The 16,541-nt window shown below is 37.5% G+C and overlaps 1 protein-coding gene and 2 long non-coding RNA genes across 5 annotated transcripts in view; all 3 read right to left on the bottom strand.

The window, feature by feature from the left end:
- Window positions 1-652: 652 nt before the first annotated feature.
- LOC113573822 (uncharacterized) lies at window positions 653-2,339 on the bottom strand. The gene is made up of 3 exons (XR_003410246.3): window positions 2,182-2,339; window positions 1,874-1,985; window positions 653-1,697 (listed from the first exon to the last, which is right to left on the bottom strand). It is a non-coding gene; the product is annotated as an uncharacterized LOC113573822 (long non-coding RNA).
- Window positions 2,340-5,050: 2,711 nt separating this feature from the next.
- cxcl32b.1 (chemokine (C-X-C motif) ligand 32b, duplicate 1) lies at window positions 5,051-6,203 on the bottom strand. The gene is made up of 3 exons (XM_027004383.3): window positions 6,045-6,203; window positions 5,743-5,857; window positions 5,051-5,451 (listed from the first exon to the last, which is right to left on the bottom strand). The coding sequence occupies exons 1-3, from the start codon at window positions 6,133-6,135 to the stop codon at window positions 5,301-5,303; spliced, it is 357 nt and encodes a 118-aa protein (XP_026860184.2). The 5' UTR covers window positions 6,136-6,203; the 3' UTR covers window positions 5,051-5,300.
- Window positions 6,204-13,128: 6,925 nt separating this feature from the next.
- Window positions 13,129-16,541, bottom strand: part of LOC118241420 (uncharacterized) — a 74,456-nt gene continuing 71,043 nt past the window's right edge. For all 3 annotated transcript variants that reach the window (XR_014124713.1, XR_014124714.1, XR_004776074.2), the window contains 2 exons: window positions 14,426-14,515; window positions 13,129-13,905 (listed from right to left, as the gene is read on the bottom strand). This is a non-coding gene — a long non-coding RNA (uncharacterized LOC118241420). The remainder of the gene's footprint in view (window positions 13,906-14,425; window positions 14,516-16,541) is intronic.

Raw genomic sequence — 16,541 nt, 5'->3', positions numbered from 1 at the left:
ACATTTTGAAGTGATATTTTACTGGCATAGTGTTTGGGTCTCAACTCTTATGTGTTATACACAGTAAGCAGAGCAGAGGTGTTTCTGGACCGCTAATGGTGCTCGGTAACACAGGATTAAAGGGGCACAGCCCAGTTTCTTTGTTTGCCAGTCAGTCATAGACGCAGAAGTGTGCATTTGCTTTTGTAAGAAGACACACTCGTCCTCCCTGTTCGGTGGCTCCTTTCTGTTCTCTGTTTTTACTGCTTCTACCTATGCTGCAACTGCATTGGTCATCACTTCTCCTTTTCCCTGCTCTATTTCTGAGTGCTCTCTGTCATGAAAAAAAGTAACTTTTTGTTGCACGATTTATTTTGTTTTAATAATATTGTCACAAATGTACATATGAATAATGTGGATAACAATTCCTTTGAAACAAAACTACATGTGTATTGTGTGATTTTGTTTGCAAAATGAGCAGTGTCCTGTTGTTTGCAGGCTCCCTGCATGTAACACACTAGTTCACTGGTATTGTCACTTGTGGTGATATTCTTGTGGTAAATTCTGAAAACACTTACTTTCATGAAAACATTGTGGCTTCTAATGGAATTATTTAATTATTTAAATACAAAGAATGGGACTGAAAACAGTAAAACAGTGTTAAAGAAAATACTAAATTGCTAATAGGGTCATTTTTATTGATACCGAATATCTTATTATAAGATAAAAGAATCTAAGACTATAATCTGAAGCTGACAATTAAACTACATTTACATTTACATTTAATTATTTATTTAATTTCATTGAAGTTCAGTTAACTTATTAAAATGTGTGTGCTTTGTGGTTCAAAATGATGTCAACAAGTTCTCTCTCAGTGACCACTAGCTCTTTTCTATGTAAAAAAAAAAAAGGCAGCTGCGTCACTGGCTTGTTCTAACTAAATTCATACAAATAAAACTCAAACAGGCAGGATGTCTTGGATTTAGACCAAATGCTGAAAATTCCTTACACTTTGCAATACCATACTGTGCTTAATAGGAGGGTACATTTTATCATACAAAACAGGGGAAAGGCAGTAATCTTAAAAACCTAAAGAAAAACTTTATAACTTATAAAATGTTATAAGTATTACAGACATGCAAGAAGCATATTAAAAAGTACACATTATAGTTTAGTTTAGAAAATGAAAGCTATGCACAGCGTTCATAAACAAATGCTAGATTTGTAATCAAGACAGAATTAGGGATTATAAAAGAGATTAAAGAGACAGTTTTAAGGAAACTGATTAGGCCTAGTTTAAAATGACAAATCCTCAAACAGCATAATTTCGTCCAATACTTAATTCATCTGCAGAACTAGTCCTTAGACTTTGTCAACCACTTTAATCTGCAGAATTAGTATTTCTACTATGTATTCCTTAGCTTAATCTAAGTAAGATAAAATATTTGAGAGCCAGCATTTCTGAAAGCACATTGCTTCCGATTAAGATACTGTAACACTAGAAACAGGAATTTCGCTGTTGTTGCTTTTACTGCTTCTTTGGCTTCCCCTTCTGCTGTCTCCTTCTTTTGCGTTTTCCGGGGCTGCGTTTGCAGTTTGGCGAGACCTCTGCGCTGCTTACTGCCTTCTGTCTTTTTTCATCTATAATGTTTTTTACCTCCATAGCCTTGTCCATGTTTAGACCATAACACAACTTTCGACCACATTTTGTCTGAAATCTAGAGCAGAAGGGAAAAGCAAATGAAAACAGAAGCAAAAAACATACAATGTCACCAGAGGAATCTTGCTTAGAAAAACAAACAGACAAATGACCTGTAATTTCTTCTCAGAAGAGGTTCATAAATTGTGTCGGTGATAGTAGTAATAGGACAACTCCAAAGGTTTGTTTACTCACATAATTGCTTCAAAAGGACAAGGTCCTGCTGTCTGGATGGTGTACCTGACAATTCTTCTCTTAGGTATGTTTCCATTTAACTTTTTCAGACAGCATGTTGGGTCCCAGCTTGCTGTAACAAGAGACACGGTGCTAAAGAAACTTTTTTGAAAAAAACAAAAAAAGATTCTGCCCGGATAAATGCAGCGATACAACACTTTTTAAAAATCTTCTTAATTTTTGTTTTGTGGCTTGGATGGTGACTGTACATGTTACATTCAACATGTCACCAGTGATACAGTGGCATTGAATAGCAATTTGTGACTCACCTGCGGTGGACCAGTAGAAGCAGGAAGCCAAGAAGACAATGGAGTGATGCAGATTCATCATCACACCCCGGACTGCACTGGCAACAGCTGCTCTGGTTAACACTATTCATACCTCTGCGTCTTATAACCTTTATGCTTGTTTCCCCCACCCCCATTGCACACACTCTTGTACGACATACTCACTTATACACACAAACAAAGATAACCCAGAAGCCACAGTTTGGTTAGAGAAAGTACATGGGTTTGCATGTGTGTGTGTGTACAGTTGAGTGAGTGTAAGAGAGCAAATGAGAGAGAGAAAGAACGAGAGAAAAAGAAAGAAAGAGAGAGAGAGAGAGTCCTTGTCAGGTGAATGGAAAATGTGACCGAATTGTGATTTTAGCGCTAATTCACCACAGTAGTAAATGGTATATGGGCATGCAATTATGAGACAAATGGACAGGTCTAATGGGCCACTCATAATGATATATGGAGAACTGAGGCCTTTAGAATATGACCACACAAAAGTTCTAGAAACAAGTAAAGTATCTAGATAAGTAAAATTTAGACTCCTGCCAGACCTAAACACCTAAGTAGTCCTTCCACTGTCTTCAGTCTCCCATCCAAACCTGCTTTCACAGCAAGTCCCTCCAAAACATAAATATGCTCAACCTTCCCTTCTATACACCCAAAACAGGCAGAGCTGTGTTGAAATTATTAGTTACTGACAACAGAGCCACAAACAGTCACTGAGACATTTTTCCCCTCAGATCAACTACATTCTGGTTCAACTATATTGTGGTTCTAAAAGGTTGCTTCCTTCACTGAATCTTTAAATGCAATAACAGGAACTCTTCCATCAGCTACCGCAGCTTTAACTAGCTGTTACATAGATATTTGTTTGCTGGTAGCCAACTTGGTCATAGGATATTGATTAAGCAAGCTTAGTTACTTATGGGAATTGAGTTTTATAACAGATACCTGAATGAAACAAAGAAATGCAGCAAAGCCAGTGAACAAATTGTTAGCCGTAGGTTCCACGTAGAACTAGCAGTGAACAAAGCTCACAATCACATACACAACAACCAATCACTTCAGCTTTTCAATTATGTTGAGTAAGAAGGCCTATTTAAAATGTTAGCATGATGCTAACAGGTTAAAAAGGTTCACAGTTTGGACCAAAACGAGGTTAAACACAAGTCATGTGTGGTAAGAAAGGCAGCTACAGGGGCGACAGGACTGCCAGACAGGTCTTTTAGACAGTCGTTAGACTCAGTGGAGCACCGAAACAGAAACGAGGATTTGATCCTTACAGCCTTTCCCAACTGTTCCTCCTTGTTTTTCTATTATTCAGAATGGCTTTTTTTCTACACCAAAGACAGCGAGTGGTTGGCATAATCTAGAGAACTTAAATCTGACTTTTAGAAACAAAATTGGAAGGATCAAAATGCAATTTGTGTGTCAGTCGCAACTACCCCCAACCCAAAAAGAAAAAAAAAAAAAAATATATATATATATATATATATATATATATATATATATATATATATATATATATATATATATATGTGTGTGTGTGTGTGTGTGTGTGTGTGTGTGTGTGTGTGTGTGTGTGTGTGTGTGTGTGTGTGTAATATCTTTGCCGGCATGAGAAAAGTCATGTAGCACCAAAGGAAATAAGGCAAACAAAAAGTCTTCATTTCCAAGTTTGGCCTGTGAGCCCTAACAGCTCTAAGCTTTAAGCCAGCAAAATACAGGAACAGCTCTAGAGAAAGTTGTCTTAGTCAATGGAATGAATAGCCAAAAAAACCACATTAAATTTACTCTAAGCAAATTGGCTGCTGTTGAAAAATATAATAAAAATATTTAAAAACCTTAAGAAACACTACTTTGTTTCTATCTTTGTTTCTATAGTGAATTACTGTCACTGAGTCATAGACAACTGGCCACTGAGACCACCGCCTCAAACAAGTCCTTCCATTCATAGTGAGCATGGAAAATAGCCACTCAGGCCACCCACTCATTTCATATTGTGAGTACAAAGTACAAACTACACCTTCTCAATAGAAAATTGATATTCCCCATGACCTTGCAGTACCACTTGCATCATGCAGAATCATGACAGCACATTAGTCTATTCCATAGGTCATGTTACTTTTTGAAGGACTTTATTCCCTTTCCTTTGTTCACGATATGCTTGAATAAACACACTGCATGGTACTTACACTACAATCACAACACAATGCAGTGGTTCCCATAGGTAAGCTAACTTGCAATCAACACATCCTATCCATGACCAGGAAGTCATGATAAGGCAGCAAGATTCATTTGCGCTAGCCAGGCTTCTTTTCTTACCCTCGCTGTTGAACAGGAAACCACTCTAAGATCGGCCATCAGCATCGTACATCTGCATGCATGACTGGAAAAACCAAGGCCAGCGGATCTGGACAAGGGATTTCAGTCATAAAGCCACGCCGACACACCACAGAGGATGAACGTACCGGCCTGCCAGCTTCATTTCACTGTCCAGACAATAAAAATATAAAAGTTAAAAAAAAATTAAAAAACCAGGTACTGACAGGTTTCAGCTGCTGTCACAGGTGCAGCTGTGGATTTTGGAATCCCAACATCATCGGTTTGGACACCTTACCGATCTCTGTGTTGTATGTATTAGGTGAGACACAGGCTGCATTATTTGAGTTTGAGTATGCTTGGGAATTCCCTACAGGTCAACTCAGCAAGGCAGAAGCCCACAAGACCCCTGGCTGTTGTACACCTTCAATGTGTCAAAACTCTGGTCACACCACCCCACTCCCCACCCCAAACACAACCACATTCACACATATACACTCACTGCCACAAATCTACACACACAATGACATCAATGGCATAGTTTGATCGATAAACACTTTTATTCTTTATGTAAAACATGGAACACTGTGATACCCCTTTGAGCAGTGATTCCACAACAGGTCCACTCTAACAGAGAACATAGCAGTGATCACATGGCCCTCGGTGTATAATGAGCCCTGATTACATGAAGAATTACAACTGAATATACAAACATAGAGCCATTAAGATAGCAACCGCAATAACAGATGTGACAAATGAGATACAGGTTATGGAGTTTGAGCATAAGTTCATATTGATTTCCAAGTAGTATTAAAAGACAGGGTTGTCGGATATGTCGTGATAGCAGTCCTTTTTACGGCATTCAGTGATTTCATCGCTTTTTTCACCCAGAGTTTTTTTGGGTCGGAGCAAACCTTGATTCCTTTGATTGTCGTGAACCTTTAAATATACACAAAGTAAAGAGCAGAGTTACAATGAGAGTTCAGCAGTAACAATATCTTTTTCTTTAACTAAATTTGAAAACTTAAAGTAAGGTGCTGTCATATGCCAAACTACTTTCACAGTTTAAGAACTGAGTCTTCAGATAAAAATAAATATAAAAAATTAAGATCTTATATGGATAACAATAAGCCTTAATTCCTGCCATTCTAACAAGTTTTGTATTTGTCCACATCTCTGTCTGTACAGAGACTGTGCCTATTTATAAACAAGACTTAAAAGAGTACTCACATAACTGCCTCAATATGGCAGGGGCTTGCTTTCTGTATAGAGTATGCTTTTATTCTCGACACAGGAAGAATGGTCAATGACGTCTTGAGACAGCCACACAAAGATGACCGGCTCGCTAATGGGACAAGAACACAGGACAGGGAAAAATATTAGATGCGCAAAAAAAGGCGAATCATTTCATCACAGTGCTACAACAACAAACAAACAGATAAAGAAATGAAGAGAAGCAGGTGAAGAACAAGGGAGTGGAAGAAGATGACAGGGTGATAAAGAGAGCTGCAGGGGCTCTCAGAGCTCCTCACATTGGCAGGAGGTGGCTGCCAGCATCACAGTTACACACAGCAGGAGAGTTTTCATCTTTTCACCCAAGTCGAGGCTGATCTCATATCTCATACCTGCACCGGAGTATTTCTTTATACGCAGCAAAGAGGGGAAATAAAGCTTCAGAACTTCCTACCACAGACACCAACACCCCAGCATTAGCGCTACAACTATCACCTTGGCAACAGAAGCCCCCTTGACACACACCAGTCAGCTGCCCATTCACTGGAACATTCACAAACCTTGGTTTTAGCTGCCCACTTCTTCCAATAGTCCTTCATTCTGTCTAAAGGAAAATTTAGAGGTGGTGGGGGGAGTGTGTTCACACACATGACCATCACTTTGAAAACAATTATTCTGCTATACCAACCAGGCATGTGTCAGAAAGGAAAGTACCAAAAGATTTGCAGATGATTTAAATAATAATTGTACTGTCATTACAATAAGGGTCATGCAGTGTCACACAGACTTGTTTACAGTTTCTGTGTATATCTGAAGTACATTTATGATCTTTATATAAGCTTAGCACTTTTAACCTGCATGCATATTCTATTGTAATAAACCCACTGGTAATTCCAGTCAGATCTTAAGGAAGCTGTTATTACTGTGAAATAATAAGATTGATAAGAATAAGATTATTTTGTTGTGAGAATTTAAACATTGTGACATTGAGCTACTATATGTGAGTAATATAAAGAGGAGAACTGGTTTCCTGTAGCTTTTCGCGGTCGTTCTAGGAGTTGTGAGACAGTCATGGCGGTGTGGGTCACTTTCATAGTTAAGAGGAAATACGCACTATGCCTATGACAGATAGATAGGGTTTCCAGGTATTCGGCAGACCATTCTATTAATCACACCTTCCTTCTTATAGAGCAGTGTGGTATTTTTAGAAAAACTAAACAGTTCCATGTTGCACCATTGTGTACTTCATGTCATGTTATTCAGTTGTGCAGTCAGTATATAGTGTAAGTAATATACAAACAAGGTCATTATCATATAATGTATTTTTTGGAAATTGACAGAATTTGATAAGTAACAGCTAAGGACTTCAGGTAATTTAATATTCTGTGAACTCAGCTGTCTTTTCTAGTAGGGGGAAAGGGGGATTGGTTAAGTAAATAAATAAACAAATAAAACCCTTCTTAACTCTTAAAAATTCAGGATTTATTTCCTTTCAGAGAGAGATAAATCCTGTATAATTACTTAAAACACTGCTTGTTTCTTACTGGTAGAACTATACAAGGCCATTTACAGCAGAGTGAAAATGCACATTTAAAACAACAACAGTTCATTATGCAGAGAGTGCATTAAATGTCACTGCACAGGAGGAAAAGTCACTGTGTTATGCTGCAAAGAGAGCTGGCATTTAACATGTGTAACTGTGGACGCAATGCACGCACACCACAGACAACACACAACTGAGTTTCACTGAAATTCTGGGCTTGATTTCAGCATAGGGCTTTTCTCAGTAAAGCCATCCTTGGAAGAAAAACCTGGCATCGAACCTGAGTGTGACTCTCTCTTAAGGATGTGCTGAAACATGACATTTTCAACCTTTACAGAGAAAAATCTGTCACGTTAGAAAACTCCAAATGTCTCATCATGTCCTGTCTCTCTCACAATGACACAAACTAAGCTGAAATCAGTGGAGCCCATGCAAGATCAAGCACATAGTTTACAAACATAAAACACATCCACATATCTGGTCAATCCACTGACAAGAGTTCCCAACAAGTCATCTCATTTCAACTATGACCCATGCAGTTTTGAAAAAAATAAAATAAAAAAAAGGCTGAGGCGCATTGGAATACAGGAAGACTTTGATAATGTGTCCCAGTTTGGTATCCACAGAGTCAAAGTAAAAAATAAAATGGAACAGTGCCAATATCTCCCTCCCACATAAATAAAGAAAGAGAGAAATCCTTGCTGAAAGCTAGTCTGGGGGTTCAAAGCAGTCTGCAGGGAGCCCCCAGCCAGTTCACACTTTTATTCTGTTCTAGCCCAAACACACCTCAGACGGGCAACCATAGACTGTAGAAGGCTCATTACCTGTTGAGGTGAGAGACTGGGATATTAGGATATGGAACACTGCAAAAATGTGGACTGCCTTGTGATGCCAAATGACCAAACTAAAAACCTTTGGATTCTTGGATGGATTTTATCCGTAATGCTCCCATTTGCTCACTAGATGGCATCACTCTCCTAAAGAAAAATAGATGGCCACCCCATCCCAACGACCATGACAGATTTATGAATCAAGCCTGGCCATCACAAAAAAAGAGATAATACGCTGAAACCACATTTCACTTGTTTGCCTTTAAATTAGGTTTTCTTCATTTATTTCCTGATAAAATAGTCTTTAGTCCATTTAAACCGTTATGAACTAGTTTATGATGTATGATGTATGGTTGTGTTACTACTTTACATTATCAATATATCAGATAAAATTAATATGATATAAAACAATAGTCTGTCTGCTGCAGTAAACTAAAGGTGCCTTCACCTTTTAACTTTGCTTATCTGGGATCGAAAATGAAAGGGTTCTTAGAGCCCTCATTACAAAGAGGCAACTTATCATCTCACCATCACAGAAATGAGAAGGTCATACTAAGGTTATAGGGAAACACACTCCTTCCTAACAATGTCACGGGTTAGCATGACATTGCACAAGTCTGTACAGGACGACTGGCGGCCCGATGACTTGATTACCAGCCAGGCAGGAAGGATCATACGAATACACACTAATAGCATGGTGACTTCCTGTGATGTGGTTTCCACTGCTCCATGCAGGGAGGCATGCACTTTCCATTTGCATGCATCACCTCCACAGAAGCCCTCTGCAAAACCGCATCAGCACAGACGAAGTTTTCTGCGCCCTCCGCCTGCAGTACGTTCATGTCGAAATGAGGGTTCTTCACTTCTAATGCCTCTTAGATTGTAGTGATGTGTTCCAATGGAAACATACACCCATTTCATAATCCATAAGAGTGATCTCTCATGATGTCATAAATTCCAATCTCTGCATGTCCAAAAAGCCTCAGACACAAGTGTTCACATTTATTTTATTACACACATTAATACATTGTTTTATGTCATATTTATTTTCATCTACTGGCCCTACATGTTTGTTTCCCTGTTATTGAAAATTTTAATTCATCTAGAGATTATCAGGGTTTTTTAGGTTGTATGAGGTGTACTGAATATGCAATATAAAACAATGTACTGTCCAGCACTTTGGAAAATATGTTGATGATGAGAACTTAAGACATAAAGACAGAAAGTTTCAATGTCAATATGGACATAAGTGTAGACTAAAATAATCCTATCTTAAGACAGCATCACTAAAGACCACTGCAACAATATTTAAAAAGATATGTACAGTCACTGCTTTAAGCATAGAGAACTCATAACAATAATAATATTAATCTTACAATGCATACCAGTTTGATAATCAATTTAGAGCATAGCAAATTTCTTAACCTGACAACCACTGGTAATTAACAACTACTAGTCATTGTTAGTTTCTAAATGTATCTATTATGTTATCTACAAAAATTACATATATAAAAAACAATAGTGCTGTTTTGTCTTTATAGCTCATTTATGCTGTCAGTCATGTGACTACATGGGGATTTCCTGTGAAGTTCCACTTTATGACATTGAGCAAGTTTCAAACTGGCAGTAGCTATTCACAGCCTTGATACACTAAAATATACTCCCTAAGTTAAATATACCTTGAGTAATTTTACCAAAGCAAAAAAATAAAAAACTAAAATTTCCCATTATAAGAGACTCCCTCTCTGTCTTTAAGATTTAAGAAGTATTAAGTAAGAGCTTCTTGGTAACTTACTTATGAGCATATTATAATTGAACTAGCACAGCACTACTTTTGGAGTAGGCAGAAATAGCAGACAATTACAAACATGCTGTTTAAATCATCTCACATTAATTTTGGATTTATTTATTCATATATGCACTCTTCCTGGGAAAACTCTATTCAAAACCTCTAGATGTGCATTTTGTTTTCAGTAGAAACTAATCAGTGATTTAATTATTTGAATAAGACCTTTAATAGGCCTATTATTAAAAACATTTTGTGATCAACCTTTTAAAAAACTGAGCAACTGGAGGAAGAGGTTGAGGGAGGCACTGCAGATATAATGTTTGGGTGCAACAATTCTCTAGTTCGAACAGTATGCTGTATTAACGAGCGACAGGACCATATAGCAGTCTTACTGCTCTTTATGCCGCAGAAACCTTGGAACACATCGGTTAATTGTTTTTGCTCAGTAGCAGTGGGGTTATCAGGACAACACCTGAACCTAAAGCTCTCCAGTTTTATATCCCTGTTTCAAACTTATGTCTGACCCAGAATCTCAGCTGCAATATCACAACTCAGAACTGTTCTGAAGGCAGTTCTGTACTGGAGGAAGAACATGGCTAATTGATTCAGACCATAACCAATATCATTCAAAATAACAGTAGGTGGAACTTATCTTTAGAAAACTATGCCCTTCCTCAGTATGTTTTATGTGCAATACATGAAACATGCGCTATTTTAATTGTGGCATTGCCTTTTGTTTTAATAAATCCTTTTAATATTGTTTTCATTTCTTATCAACTACCTGGCACTCTAGCTCTAGCATCTAATGATACGCCTTTACTCGTTAGTTATTAGCAAGGTGTTGTGCCGGCAAACTAACATTAACTGCTAGGAACGCTAACGCTAACTAAGAGATGCAAATGTCATAGCCTGCTGGCAGTCTTAATGTTGTGCAGTGTCAGAGAGGGTAGGTTTTGTTGTTTTTGCTCCATTTTTAAATGTTGGCGTTGGGGAAAACGTAATGCTCGTGTATGGGGCGGTGGTGCCCACCAACTGCTGTACGTTCATTCCATAGACTAGGTTATTAACCACATAGTTTATGGTTCTTACAGGCTGTGTTCGAAATAACATACTATATACCACTTGTGTACTGATTGGGTCCCAAATCAGTATGATGTATGCAACCAATTTCATTTTCCAGTACGCGAAAGCTACGGCATGCCATTTTCTGCCATTACTTATTTTCTGCCATTACTTAGTGCGATTAGAAGGTTCACTAAACGCCACCACGCTACTTTTCAGGCTACAACTCGGTGTGCGCTCTGCCTTCAGTCATGCACCTCCAGTGTGTTTAGCTAGTGTATATTGATATCAGATTGAAAACTTAATCTCAAGAAGTAAATGATAATTGGCTAACAATATGACTCGTATACATTTATGGAGGGCCGTTTAGGGCTGCGTACACGCACACTACTTGGATATATGTTTTACATTAATAATTAGCATACTACTTAGATTTGTGTACGATGGCTTACACGTGTGGCCGCCTGTGTGTAAACAGGCGGAAGTCATTTCATTGTAACCGGAAAGTAGATACTTAGCGTGTTGCCGTGCATAAGGTGAAGTCTTAGCCTCATTTAAAGATGAATAAGCAACTATAGCAATTAATACGTGCCCCAACCATCTTTAATTAGTCATTATGAATTACTGGCAACAGTGATATTTTTTATTTTGCATCCTACAATACATTGAATCCATACATAAAACCCAGTAGACAGGCACTTGACAGAACTGGAAAACTATACATGAGGTACTTATTCCATCATGAATTCAATTTGTCATGGGAAGGGTAAGATGTGCGCTAATGCACTACTGCACTGGAATCACTATTTCAGTGTCTAATTTGGATTGTACAACATTACAGAATCCAAAGAAACCACAGAGAGAATAGTCTCACTGTTCCACCAACAAGTTGTACTGGCATGCCCGGTTGCCCACGGTACAACTTGACAGGGGAACAAAATCATTGTTTGGACCTAGTATTCAACTGGTAAGAAATCGCTTCACTTTTTGCAATTGATCAACAAACTTAATTTGGACACAGACGTCTTGGAGTCTTACCACTAAAATACCTCATTGTCAAACAAAAATTTGGCATTAATAATTATACAAATTTTAGAATACACTCCCAATGCTGGCAAGATATGTAGTCATTAGGACTACATAATGTGAAACTATATTGATCTATATGTGTGAATGTAATGCTGTTACTGTGTCCTCTGTTTTGACAGGCATATCAACAGAAACCATGAATTGGTTAGCTGGAGGATGATATTCCATGGTTGCATTGATGGGTAAAGTTGCACAATCATATACCTCAAGTGTCTGAACAATGGGACTTCAAGTGTACTATCATTGTTTTGGGAAGGAGTGCACAATTTCGTATTGCCGTCTAGTTAGATGTGCTCGTGGTATGGAGAACACTGAGATGGCCCAATTTATGCTGATCAGAAGAGGTTTGTACAGAAGGAGCATAATTTCAGACCATAGTGTTCACAACCAAAGAATTGAGAGACTGTGGGCTGAGCTTACTGATGTAGTTTCACATGATTACTCAAATTTAATTTACTTTCATGGAAGATCAGTGTAGTGCATACCTAATTCTTTGTGTGAGCTACACTTGTTTTGTTTACATTGCATTTACTTACCATGGATCAAAAGGGCTGTCAGAGAATTCAGGAACCAGTGGAATAACCATGCACTTTCCACCAAGAGAAACCTAACACCTTTGCAGTTGTGGTACAGAGGTGTTATTGGTTATGTTGGACAAAGTAACCCAACTGTGAACAGTGTATTTGACACTGATGATCCCTCTGCTATGGTTGACCGTGAACTCCCGCATGAGCTTTGGCACAATACTGAAGTCCTGGAGAACAACTTTGTAGTAAATGGCACTCCTCTGGAGGATATAAATCAGACTATTGACCCTTTAACAGAGGTTGGTAATCATGGAATAAATTTGTTCTTGACCATTGTAAATTTTCTTGAAAAAAGCAATATGTATAAAGTTGTTGCAGTGGTTCTGTGATTCGGTCATGGCTACAAGAAACCAACATGTACATGTCCCTATTGCAAATGCAAGAAAAAAACTGAAGATCAATCCATTATATTGTTACCTTGATCAATAATCAGCAAAGTACAAATTTTAAAGTTTTCGACTAAAGTCAAAATAGTAACGTTTCCATAATTTCATTTATTTTGTGAAATACTAATTTTTTTAACTTTAAGCAAAGTTAATTTAGAAACTCAATTATCTGTTATCTAGATGTTGAACTGGATAAGGACTTGGTGAACATGACATTGAAGTGTGCCTTTCTTTTTCCTAAGCCTAAACAGTGTTCTTAAACTGTGAAGTTCTTAGACATGTATCACTAACAATCTTTCTTGAACAATATAAAGCATTCTTATTCAGTTTCCAAAATGTGTAATAATTGTATAATAACTGTTTTAGCAAGAAATTGGAATAATCATTCTGTTTTTATTTTTTCCAACTCTTTTCCTGAATGACTGAAATAACACCATCATAAATGCTTAGAAATCTTTCAGGGAAACAATGCTAGCTCAGCATTCAGTGTAACAAAAAAAAAATCCCAATCTCAAACTTCCCTCAACTCAAACAAGGTACATCAAAATGTATCATTTATGATTTTAAAACACAAAAACCTGGGAAATGTGTTAATATACTCAAAATACAAACTGCAACACGCCATTACCCCATTCTTGTAAACTAAACCAGTCCAAAACCCTGGGTGTTTCTCACCGCAAAGTCCATGTTGCGCTAGTATTCCCATGTTTTGTGGATGGGAAGCCAAAGACAATTGATGCACGTGCTGACTACTGGATACTTTCCTTCTTGATGAAGAAATTGCAAAGAGGGCTGAGGTGAAAACCAATTGGTGGTACTACATTGGACCCAGTAGCAAAGTTAAGATGTCCTCCAACCTTTCTGTACCTTCCTCCTGATGGATTAAAAATGAAAAACACAAAAATACAAAGAAATGGATTCATGGCTACTAGCAAAAGATTACAAAACTTACAAAGACAATTACAAAGTTTCAAGATTTGAGAAATAAATATACTTAATATTTAGATATAAAGGGTGTAAATTATGGGCAAGATTAAATGACTATAATAGTACATATGGTGTAGATATGGTGTAACCTAATAAATGCCATCTAGATGACAGTTAAACTCAGTTATGAGTACTTATGGATTGTATGAAAAGTTACAAGAGTGATGGTCAGTCTATACAAAACCCTGAGGTGCATTTATCAACCACAGTGGCAACAAGCTACTGAGAAAGAGCAACAAGAGAAAGATTACATAATTTACAAATATTCCTGCCTTCAGCATCCTGTAAATAGTCTATCCAGCATGCAACAACCCTGTTCTCATCTGCCCTCTTATTGCTCCCTGTCTCTGACCATCTGATGTCAAAACAGACATCCATGATATCTGCAGTGATCATCTGCATGATACCTGGTTTGTAACAGGAAGAGAGGGTGAAAAGCTTCTGGATGCTGTTCAGTCTTCTGTTACACTCCAAGTGTTTTCAGTCCATCTCTGAACCTAAATACACAAAATTAAAGTTCCAAGAGAAAATGTTCAGTTATTGTTATAAATGAATTATTTGCATGAATATTACAATGTTTGTAACATATGTATCTGCAAAATTAATTACATTTGAGTAATTTTGCAAACCTAGCTGTTGAGATGGAGAAACATTAATATAAATGCAACTAACAATAATAATTAAACAATGCAGATTTACTTTCTGAAACATCCTTGATTTTACTTATTCTGTACCTACTACCAGTTTATCAGACCTCACATACTAAATTACATAGACCACTTAGACTACCTGATGCCAAAAACTACTAAATCACATATAGACACTTGTCCACTGAACCAAAACATTATATTTCCTAAAACTGAAAAATATACCTTTCAAATGGACCACAAACACAATTAACCACTTGAAACATCAGAACGTCATCTACTAGCTGATCCTTGTCAGTCAAACTCATAAGATGCTTTAGACTCCCAACATATCGTTTTCATCTATTTATAAAGCTCAGTGTCCGCAATATCCTTAAGCACAAGTCTGCTCATTTGCTGTAATTCTGCTAGGCAGGTAAAGAGAGTTTTTGAAAGGAAGTGAGGTGGGGGTCCTCCATGAACCAGGCTGAGAGCAATGGACATTCCCACAATTAAATATCGATCCTCCCACACAGCTGAAAAAGGGAAAAAATAAATAAATAAATAAAAATCAGATCTGCAACTTAACATCTAGAGATAAGGTTAAGGTTGCCCAACTGGAGATAAGGTTAACTTAAACTAAATGAATGGGACAATAACATTCAAAATGAAATACTTTGTAGTAAATAATTTGTGCCATACACATTACGAGAATCAAGGGCTAAGTTCAGGTGTCCGTCAGGGCCTTCAAACATATCTTAGTGAGCAAGAGCAAGAGCTTTCAAGTACCCAAATGAATTCTCACCTAGGGCCACTGAGATCCACAGCCTCTTCAACTGTTTCTTTATCATCAGAGAATTTAATGTACATCCTGTCGTTGAGGTTGTATGATATCCTTCAAAACACCTAAATGGCTTCCTCAAGGACAGATGAGCGATTAATGTTGAATCTACAAATGTTTTTGGTATTAATCTTTTCACCAAGTTCTGTCAAAATTTGGTGTACAGGAATGTCCTCTTTGGGCCATCTAAAAATATCATTCACACAACATTCATTTTATGTAGACTGTATAACAGTCTTTATAAGAAATTGCAAAAAAAAAAAAAAAAAAATCTAAGTAGTTGGGATAAGGCCAAAAGTCTTGATTACTGTACTCTATGCAAACAGTTTATAGAATTTTTAAGAATCCAACAATCCAGAATTGGAGTAACAATCCAGAGCAAGAATCCAGAAATATCATTACATTGCTTACTAAACATTAAACATTTTTTTATTATGATGTGAAATAGTCTAATAAAATATGATACACTTCACTTATGGCTGGTCCTCCATACTGGCAATAATGGCACTGTAAAGGTCATTGGCCTCTTCATCAGATACTTCATATATAAGAGATACGCATGTTCCATAATCACTTTGCCAGATTCCTTGGAGTCTGGTCACTTGTAGAGGGCTGGAATGATAAAGCTTACTTATTTGCTTCTTGTTGTATGTTAGTGGTCTGAACAATTGACTGAGCACTGGGGACTTGGATGGGTACTGGGGGAATTGAATGAGAGCTGTCAAAGACCTGTGTGCTTGGTTCCTCTCTTGAATAAAAGGAACTTGTAGAGGCTTGTGACTTCTGGTTGGGCTCTTGTTGAGTCCTCAGCACCTCCTGACGTGAACATATTGTTTCCTCTCCATTTTCTGCTAGTTCCGCTAGACACTGCTGGCTGCACATCCTCTATGTCAGACTCCCCTGTCTCCTCTGAACTTGAAGTTTCTTATTGTGGGCTTAAAATACAAATTAACCTCTCAAGCTCCAGGCATTACACTGACATTAAACATTTAACCATAAGTGGTTTCAGACCTACATTCCTCGCTCTTGTGTCTACATAGCTACCTTTTATATTAG

The sequence above is a fragment of the Electrophorus electricus genome, chromosome 1, assembly GCF_041902795.1.
Source record: "Electrophorus electricus isolate QZ-2024a chromosome 1, ASM4190279v1, whole genome shotgun sequence".
NCBI lineage: Eukaryota > Metazoa > Chordata > Actinopteri > Gymnotiformes > Gymnotidae > Electrophorus > Electrophorus electricus.
Note: the sequence above shows the minus strand (reverse complement) of the source record. Positions and strands in the feature narration are given on the sequence as shown.

Bases quoted from the DNA above. Each gene is read 5' to 3' on its own strand.
- cxcl32b.1 (XM_027004383.3), bottom strand. From the start codon at position 6,135: ATGAGATATGAGATCAGCCTCGACTTGGGTGAAAAGATGAAAACTCTC. The intron at 5,858-6,044 runs GTGAGGAGCTCT...TTGTCCCATTAG, and splicing joins GGCAGCCACCTCCTGCCAAT to CGAGCCGGTCATCTTTGTGT. The intron at 5,452-5,742 runs GTGAGTACTCTT...GTATATTTAAAG, and splicing joins TGCCATATTGAGGCAGTTAT to GTTCACGACAATCAAAGGAA.